General features: G+C 48.5%; 1 protein-coding gene across 1 annotated transcript in view; it reads left to right on the forward strand.

Annotated features, from left to right (window-relative positions):
* adamtsl3 (ADAMTS-like 3) overlaps positions 1-10,000 on the forward strand; it is a gene marked incomplete at both ends in the record, with an annotated part of 127,974 nt that overhangs the window by 105,347 nt on the left and 12,627 nt on the right. The window contains 4 exons of the mRNA XM_080539707.1: positions 1,335-2,132; positions 2,383-2,620; positions 8,610-8,737; positions 8,977-9,117. Coding sequence (XP_080395833.1) covers positions 1,335-2,132; positions 2,383-2,620; positions 8,610-8,737; positions 8,977-9,117 — 1,305 coding nt within the window. The remainder of the gene's footprint in view (positions 1-1,334; positions 2,133-2,382; positions 2,621-8,609; positions 8,738-8,976; positions 9,118-10,000) is intronic.

Genomic DNA, 10,000 nt, shown 5'->3' on the forward strand with positions numbered 1-10,000 from the left:
TACACTAACTAGGTAGTAGTGGGGATTACTCACCAAATCCATTGTATTGCAATATTTAGAAATGCATTTACATTTTTCAGAATAAAAGTCTGAACAATTTGATTGGTTGCTGACTTGTTCCTGGTTTCTCCAGCTGCTGTCACATTTCAGTCCCACAGTTCAATGGAGCAGTTAAGGGAGGCGGGCAGTAGCAAAATGTAACCAATTACCATGAACAACATGGCTGATTGACAGGGTGTAGCTGTATGATGAAATGTGGCGCTTATTGTGTACATTTGACTAAACAGTAAGCTCTACTTATTATGTAGTAAGGGTGATATTGTAGATGACTTTACGTAAACAGTAGACAGTATGTAACGTTCAGACATGGCCTTGGTCTGAACCCCACAGAGGGCAGAGGGACGATGTCAGAGGGTGTGTCTCCAGACATCGGGCTACATTTCAATCTGATAAACCTGTGGCTCCCTTGCAGCCTTCCCCCTGACTCCTACCCCTGCATCCTATTGGACTTGATAGATTAAAACAATATGGTCGCAACTATACCTAGTTCCTGATACATGACGCCCATCAAGTCCTTTTAGATTGAGGAGGGAGAGTTGATGAGGGTGGGAGCGATAGGAGGGAGGGAGGGAGATTCCGGATTGGAGTGTGCCCGGTGTATGAACCTGTTAGTGAGCACTACGCCCATAGGGTCACACGGCTCTGGGGGTTGTGTGTGTTGGTGTTATGTTTGGAGGGGTTGACAGACTCCATGTTATCCATGGGGTTTATTACGCTATGCTATTGTGCTAACCACTGCTTCGTCCCTGGCACAGTTAGTCACGTTGCCTCAGTCATACGGTCTAGGCCTTATCTCATGTGATGTTATCAGAGTTAATTATATCAAATCTAGCAGACCACGCTGGCCCAGATATTCTGATAGTTAAAGGGAGGGTCCTTGTGCATTGCCTCAGGGTCGAAGTATGACAAATCACTCGTTACAGAGTAAATCTGAAAAATCGCAGCAATTTCACAGCAATCACTATCGTCTTGTGTCCAGCAATTAGGTTTATGTATAACGTCTGAATGTTTCAACTATAAATAAATACATAAATCAGGGTGTAACAACTTTGTGCTCTCCACTATTTGGTACTCTATATGAGATATTTAAAATCATCAGTTTAGTAATTGTAAATCTCTACTCTAGTAATCAAGGGTTAGTGTGATTGAGTATTTAGACGGTTTCTCTCTTATGTCCATTTCTCTGTTATAGCTAAAATAAGCCTATTTGTACTCTACTCTTTACTTTACTTTACTGCTACTTTACTCTTTCTCTACTCTTTCTCTCTTCCCAGAGCACAAGAAGGAGATGAGACCCAAAGAGCCAGCGAAGGCCCCTGCCAAGGAACCAGTGAAGGAGACAAGGAAGGAAATAGTGAAGGTGACAGGCAAGGAGACAGCGAAGGAATCGGAGCGTGACCCAGTGAAGCGCTGTCCGTTGATCCTGGGCCTCCCTCGCATCTACATCCAGACCCGCCAGGAGAAACGCCTGCACCTGACCATCGGGGGGCGCGCCTACCTCCTCCCCAAGACCTCCCTGGTCATCAAGTGTCCCGTCAGAAGGTTCCAGAAGTCCTACATCCGCTGGCAGAAGGACGGGCGTCCCCTCCCCAGCTCGAAGCGCCTGGGCGTCACCAAGTCGGGCTCCCTGAAGATCCACAGCTTGGGGACGGAAGACAGCGGCGTGTACGTGTGTGTGGCAGGCCCCGCCTCCGACACCTTCACCCTCAAGCTGATCGGCTCCGACAGCAGGCTGATCGAAAGACCCTCCACAGAGAACGAGTCTGACCTCAACCCCGACTCGTCCCTGGTCGCCGTGCCTCGCTGTCGCAGTACCCCGGCCCTGGAGGGTCCCAGCATCTCTCTGCTGCCCCCCGGTGGCGTGGAGGGCTCGGTGCTGCAGGGGGCGTACGGGCGTCCGAACCGGCTGCTGGAGGAGAGGGTGAGCAACATCAGTCTGCAGGCGGAGAGAGGAGAGATCAGCCAGCACCAGGCCTCTCAGCTCATCTACACACTCCTCACGGAACGGCCCGGAACCCAGTCCACTACCGAACAATGGAACGGCTCTAAAGAAAGACCCGGACATCCAAAAGGTAACATCTCAGGAACGTTGCCCCCTATTGCCTTCCCCTACTGACTGGACAAGGAAACGTGTATTTATGATTGTAGAAGAACGTTCTAAAGTTGTTCGCAACTTGTGTTGTGTTGTTGGTTGGATGCAGTCATGTCTTAAATAAAGTCGTGGAGTCAAAACTGGTTTAAAGTACAGTTTTACATACAGTCCCTTTTGTTGGATAAACTTGAATTGCGATGACGTTTTTTGTTTGTCTCTTTCGATCGTAGACAGGCAACCTAACTGGTCTGAGCGCTCATTGGAGAGGGCGGCCAGACGGCCTTTGATCGTCAGACAGAAGCAGAACCCGCTGATCACCTTCCAGAGAAACATCAACATCAGCATCGGGAGGACTGCCTTCCTGACCAACGCCACACGCTTGCTGGTCCTGATTTGCCCAGCAGAGGGCGCACCTCCGGCCCAAATCACCTGGAGCAAGGATGGAGTGCCACTACAGCGCTCTGACAGGTAAATAATAATAATAATAATAATACATTGGACTTCGCTTTTTTCTAGACACTCAAAGACGCTTTACAACTATACGCTATACAACGAGCCTCTGTTTTCCACCATCACCAGCCTTGCCGGAATACCATACTGCAGACCATGCAAACATGCCGAACGTAGCATCGTAAATACTACTATGTACGGAATATGTAACATATGATACAAAGTTTACTGATGCTATCAGTCTCTTTATTAGGTGATAAGGATATACGGTTATACGCTCAGTTCCAAACAATGACAGATTGTCCATAATCTCCTGCATTCAGATTGCTTGATAGATATGGTTTATCACAAATGTGGACCTTATTCCATATTGGTTTTTCACATTTCACATTCGTTTTTCACATCGTCCCCCTGGGCTGTGGTAGCTCCCACCTACACAATGTCCTCCCTGTTCGCCCAGCTCTGGGGGGGTCAGCGTAACTAAGCTGCCCTGTGCCCACTCTGCCAGCCTCATCGGCTTTATTCTGAGCCACATCTACCCCCCTTGGCATGAGAGGTTGTGTAATATTAATACGCTGATTAATATGATGAAGCATCTGCTGTCAAATAGGGACTCTGTAAAGCGGACTCAAGGGCGGCTCCTGCCCTTGGGCCAACCAAAACATGAGCTAGTTTATGAGACACCTCGCTGTGCTTCGTCCCTGGCAGCTTTTCCTCTCCCCTTCCTGTCCCCGTTCACTCTCCTGTGTGGATCTACCTGGGAGGGACAGGTGGCTTCAAAGAAGAAGTCTCACTGTGTCTTATATCAAGGGCAGCGGACGACAACGTTGTCATTGCAAAATGTCCTTCTGGTACATCTAGGTGATGTCCTCTTTAATCAAAAGAGAAGACGTCAACAGAATTAGTTTTTCGTGAAAAAAAGAAGACATCAAGATAAAAACATTTATAAATAATGAGTTAGCGACAGCTAATGTGGAGGTTAGGCAGTAGTAGGCATTCACTTTGAGTGGTTAAGGTTAGGGTTACTGTAGGGTTGGGGTTAGGCATTAACTGTGAGTGGTTAAGGTTAAGATTAGGGTTACTGTAGGGTTGGGGTTAGGCATTAACTGTGAGTGGTTAGGGTTAGGGTCAGGAATAGCTTCAAAGTGGTTTGGGTAAGTCTACGTTATCTACGGGAAGGTATTAGCAAACATTAGCAACAATAATTAGCAAATAAACCCACTAAAAGCACAACAAATGCTAAAATCTCTCAAAGCAGATTTGAACCCAGAAAGTTAATTTAGTTTACTACTTTTCCAGTCAGTTCTCACCATCCTCACTAACCTTCAGTATTCTCTACCACTATCCAAACTCTAAGTTCAAAGTTCACCTCGCCCAGACTAAATCGATTCTCCGGACGCTAAATTATTCTGGCATTTATTTTTCTACTCAATGCATTTTGACACAAGCATTATAAATGATGATGCGTAGGTGTGTTAGTTGGATGAAGCACCAATTAGATGGCTGCTTGGCCTTTTCAGTGCTCTGTCTCCACCACATTATGCTATTGAGTTCCTGTCTACGGAAGGAGGTCTCGGGTCCATGAATATTGATGACAGTTGAATGGCATTTACGCATTTTTCCATCAAACTCTTCCCTCCTGAAAACCCATTCCCTCTGTTAAAACAGCAGGCTCCCAACGCCGGTGAGACTTTAGAGTTGTCACTCCTCCCGGTGTGCAGGGCGTTGCATATGGAAGCCATCACGGCACCGCTCGAGGCCCTGCCAATCACAGACGCCCGTGACTGACTGCTCCGAATTGAGTGTGTTTTCCTGCTCTAAGCCCTCTCACGACATGCCTGATCCTTGAGTTCCACTTCTCTCTGCCTAACTCACTATGACTGCCTCTGGACTGTGTGGCGCTATTGTACTGTAGCTCTGTAGACCTGCTGGGATGGGCTTGGTACTGAAGGCTGCTTGCATGCAGGGTCAGAGTGGAGCTGTGGGAAATGGAAGTGTGCGTGTATGTGTGTATGCGTGTGCGTGTGTGCGTGTGTGTGTTTATGTGTGTGTGTGTGTGTGTGTGTGTGTGTGTGTGTGTGCGTGTGTTTATGTGTGTGTGTGTGTGTGTGTGTGTTTGTGTGTGTGCGTGTGCGTGTGTATATGTGTGTGTATGGCCGTGCATGCGCGCCTGTGTGTATGCGTGTGGCCGTATATGTGTGTGCGTATGAGTGTGTGTGTGCGTGCGTGCGTGCGTGTGTGTGTACAATACCAGAGACAGCAGAAAGCCTCAGGAGCCCGGTGTGAAAACACTACCACAGCCACAGGGTCTGATTGGAGTGTTTTCACCTCAGAACCTGCCGGGAGATTTCCGCTTCCACGCTTCCGTTTCCCATAGCAACACAGCGATACGCTGGGCGCGTGTTCCTCCTCATGAATGGGTCCTGTGGAGAAACATCTCAAATAAAGAGGCCATAATATGGATTGGCCTCATTCTTCCACACACCCCCCTCACATCTTCCCCACACGTCTCCTGTGGATCCGGGCATGATTCACACCGTCTCCTGCCCTCTCCCTCTCTCTCTCTCTCTCTCTGTCAATGCGCCTCCAGCCTCAGCTCTGAACGCCTGGCCAGAGAGCTTAGAGGCAAGAGAGCGACCCGCTGAGAGAGAGTGGAGGGAAAAAAGAGACAGAGTCAGTGGGTGGAAAGTAGAGAAAAAGGGAGACGGGGAGGGAAAGAGTGCGAAGAGAAAAAAGCGAGTGGAGAGAAAGGTGAGAAAATGGTGAACTGAGAGAGAGAGAGGGTGGAGAGAGAGAGAGAGAGAGAGAGAGAGAGAGAGAGAGAGAGTGGACGGTTGATTGACATTCACAGGGCCCGTGGCCGTGGTGTGTGAAGCTGTGCGTCGAGCAGAACCGTGCAAGGCTGCAGCCGCTGCCCTTGACTTGATCTTCTCAAAGTGATACGGACTTGGAGCGGACGCCGCTGTGATAGCAGGCGATGGGACCGCCTCTAAAATCTACTGAACCAGGTCTGACCTTGTTAAGAACGTTAGCAGATTGAGCCTGGCCAGGAACATCCATTCAAGGGGTTAGTCGGTCCATGCCAGTTAGGTAAGCGGAGAAGCGAGAGGAACTTCCTTTTGTTTTTGAAACACATTTGGGACCAAATTCCGCGGTTGGTTGGATCATACTTCTGGCGTTGTCAGGGTTTGCTGTTTCCAGTCTTCCGTATTTCCCCTACGGATGAAAAACATCTGGTAACATTCCCTGTTACAGCATATCAGTCGGCCTAAGGTATCCTTGTGTATCTGAGGTGTATCTGAGGCAGGTTTGATGTTACAGGTAGAGTCTGACCTCTGGTCAGTGAAACACCACTACAAAGGCACTATGTTGCCGTTCCCAGAACCGTTAAGAGTACATTTTCCATGCTCCGATGGTTAAAATGTTCCCCTCAAGGTCCAACGTCCCACATAATAAAGAACAGAACCTCTACGGTCCCCTTGGCTTTTACGGTAGGACATAGAACAGAGGAAGTGCCTCGCAGATCGGTCCAATAAGAAATCGGACAGTTTTATACTAGGAGGAAGTTTCGCGTCTGGGACTGATCTCAGGCCAGTTTTTGTGTTTTCTTCTCCTTATGTGGAAGGCTGTGATTAAAGGAGGGTAACCTGATCCTAGGCCTGTGTCAGAGTGTAAGTGCAGGGCTGCAGGCCTTCTGTATTGGAGCAGTAGTCTTTGATGAGGTGCTGATGGGTGGGTGGATAGGTGGGCTGGGTGGGAGCATGTCTGTGGACATTCCCACATGCTCCGGAACCATCAGGGGGCTAATGGCTCCACAGAGATCCTTAAACATCTGCATGGGTTTAGCAGCTCAGTCCCAGGTCTTGTATCTCAGTCCCAGGTCTACACCCCAACCCTGTATCTCAGCCTACAGCTCACTACCCCAGCTCCAGCTCCAGCCCCAACCCCAACCCAATATCTCAGCCCATAGTCCCAGCCCAATACCACCAGACTCAGCTACAGTATATTATACCCCACCTCATCACCCTCTCCTTACCCCCAGACCTCTCTCTCAGCCCCCCAATATCTTTACCCATGATATCCCAGATATCCCCGCTGTTACCCCGGTTCGGTCTTTGGATCCGAAACCAAGCAGGCCTTTGCATTGCTCCCCTGTCAAAGGGTCAGCTGTGTTTTTTTTCCAGAGCCAAGGAAGCGCAGGCAGACTTACTGGCCTTGGGAGGCTGTTCAAAATGGAGGCCAAAGTCTTAGAGCAGCCGGTCATTTCTTGGAGCAGCACGCTGACCTGGACCTCCCTAGAGAAGGTTCTAGAGATGAATACCCTCCTATGGAGAATTCTCCTATAGGTCATTTCTAGGGGTGTAACGGATCACCTAACTCACGGATCGGATCATGTCACGGTTTTTGAGTCACGGATCGGATCATTTTTCGGATCAACACAAAACATTTTTGTTTTTATAAAAACTGCTTTTTCCTTGAATTCTGTAAAAACACCACTTTTACTATGTGACAAAAACCAACAACATTCAAGATGTCAAAACTGGTAATATATATATATATATACATACATATATATACATATATATATAATATATATATAACATATTCTACACTCAAACATTACATAATTATACTGAAATACACTCAATTTAAATGATAGGAGAGAGGGAGGAGGCGCCTGGTTGCAGCAGTGAATCACTGGGCTCTTTAAAGCAGATGAATAAACATGCCACTTTTAACTAAATAATAAAGTGAACCCTTATTTTGAACATGGTATGAAAAAAATTATCAGAAGTTGTCGAGCTACCTTTTTCGTGCCTCCCGTCATAGTTGACAGAGAAGCCAAAGTGCTCCCATACATGGGATTTAAATGACACGGGAGGCATTTCGAGTTCTTCTCCGCGGAACAACGTAACATGATACACCTGGGCCGCGTTCGTAAATTCGCTTTGAGAGCGCCGGAGCGCACACTGGGTCCGACGTCATAAAGGGACCAAGTAATTTGATTGGACAAGAGGCGTTCCTTGAACGCTGATCAGATTCCAGAGCGGATTTACGAACGCAGCCTTGTTGTTGTGGATTCCCAGCTTCACGTGTAGTGAGCAAACAACGGATTCTTTTTCTTTCGCATTCTCAACCTATCATTGCGCTTTAGAGTAAAACAAAGCAAACTGTCGCGTCTATCTTTTCATGGCAACTCTACATTGTGATTTACAAGAGATATTAAGTAATAGTATTACTTGTTAACATTTTGCAATTGATCCGCGGTACACATGCGTTCCGAACCGTGGAGGGCGATCCGAACGGATCACGGAATTTACGTGATCCGTTACACCCCTAGTCATTTCCCTGCAATGCTGAGCCTGTGCCACTGGCTCACACACACACACACACCGACACACACCGACACACACACACACACACACACTAACACAATGTCTGATCGTTGACGTATAATAAGGGAGAGGAACCAGAAACAGAAAGGTTGGCTAAGCGTGATTAAAAACTGACCTTTGTCCAAGAAACCAGATATTTCACTGGCCCGGTCCTGACTGGGATCCCAGACTGCTCTGTTTGATTACAACTGTGATCAGATTAATGAAGCAGAGGATGACAATGATATAGAGTGTGTTTCTAATTACATATACGCATTCACACATGCATGAACTTGCTCGCACGCACACACGCGCACACACACACACACACACACACACACACGCACACACACACACACACACACACACACACACACACACACACACACACACAAACTGTTGTTATAACCCAGGGTCGACCCGGTCTGCAGTAAGTGAGTGTGTCTCTAATGGTTTATTGTGATGTGCGTGCAGAGGAACATCACAGCGCTCCAGACTGCAGTGCCAGGGACAGAGGGGCTCTAATGGGGCTGAGAGAGGACAGAAGTGTTACAACATCGTCCGCAGGGATGAGCAAAATAATACGTTCCATTTCCTCAAAGCACGGCTGCGCTGTCCCCTCTCTCCCCCAGGGTATGGTGGGACAGCTCTGGAGGACTGCACGTGGCCCTGCCCGGAGCGAGGGACAGAGGGGTGTACAAGTGTACGGCGACCAACCAGCACGGGTCGGACTCTGAGACGTCACAGCTGCTACTGGCTGGTGGGTGGATCACTAAGTTCTTCTTCTTCACTATGTTCTTCTTCGTGTGTCGTCGTCCCCCCTCTCTCTCTCTCTCCCTCTCTCTCTCTTCTCTTTTAACTCCCCTAATCCCCATAACAAATAACAAACCGTTCACCAGCCTAAAGAGCCACATATGGTTTCCTGACAGTTTTTTTGCTCATACTGTACTGTATATTCTGACTGGTTCTGACTGGTTGTCGGTGTGTGTGTGTGAACAGAGCCGCCTTCCATCGCCGTCTCCTGGAGGAACACGTCAGACCAGGGGGTGGCGGCGGGGGGCCGCAGCCTGAGGGTCGTGGTGGGGGGCCGGGTCAGCGTCCGACCGGGGGCTAACCTCACCCTGGAGTGCCCCGTCACAGGTGGGTCACACACGGACCTGGAGAGATCCAAGGCTTAACACTGGCCTAACCCTACACCTCAGCACTTCATATTCCAGTGTGTTTGTCTTTCTTTGTACTGCAGTCATGTAGAAAAAAGGGACCACACAGTCCGAGGCTACAAAAAAACCACAGTACATTTACCGACAGTATGTTTAATTTATACATGTTTCAATTACCCATATAGCCTATAACGACATTGGTTAGATATTGACATTACACGTTGGTTAGGTAGTGTATCCTGCCTCATACACCGTCTGCAGTGTTGACGTGTTGACAGACACAGCTAGCCCAGGAGAAATGGTGTGGAAATGCCAACAACATGCCAATCAAGAGCTTCAGTGGTCGACTACCACATGGTTTATACTTCCTGGATCATTTACAGCTATAATTATGTGTTCTAAAAGAGAACCGAGGTTCTGATTGAGAAGGTAATAGAGGCTATCCACCCACGTACCACCGCTTTCTTCACGGTGAGATCTGTCTACATGAACAGCCTCATTCTCACGGGGGGCGGACACGGCGTAACGTCATGATTATGGGCCGCTTTCACAGACGAGGCTTAAAGCTTTAATCCTAGACTAAAAAAAAGCATCTTCAATGAAGATGTTTACATTGGAAGTGTGATTTAGTCCAGGACTAAAGGCTTGAAGGCCTTGTCTGTGAAACCGCCCCCGCGCGCCTCAAGTGACGGCCCTCCCCGCCCCTAGATGGTGCACTACTGTTAGGGTAGGGAGGGGAACAGGGGGTGATGGGACGGGGCCAGTGGTCAGCCACAGTGGAGTGGTGAGAGCCGCGGGCGATGGTCCCAGTTCCCTCAGGCCTGCTGCTGCTGCTGCTGCTGGGCTCTCTGGCCACATCCATC

Source organism: Nansenia antarctica (assembly GCF_963989245.1).
Source record: "Nansenia antarctica genome assembly, chromosome: 9".
NCBI classification, from domain to species: Eukaryota; Metazoa; Chordata; class Actinopteri; order Argentiniformes; family Microstomatidae; genus Nansenia; species Nansenia antarctica.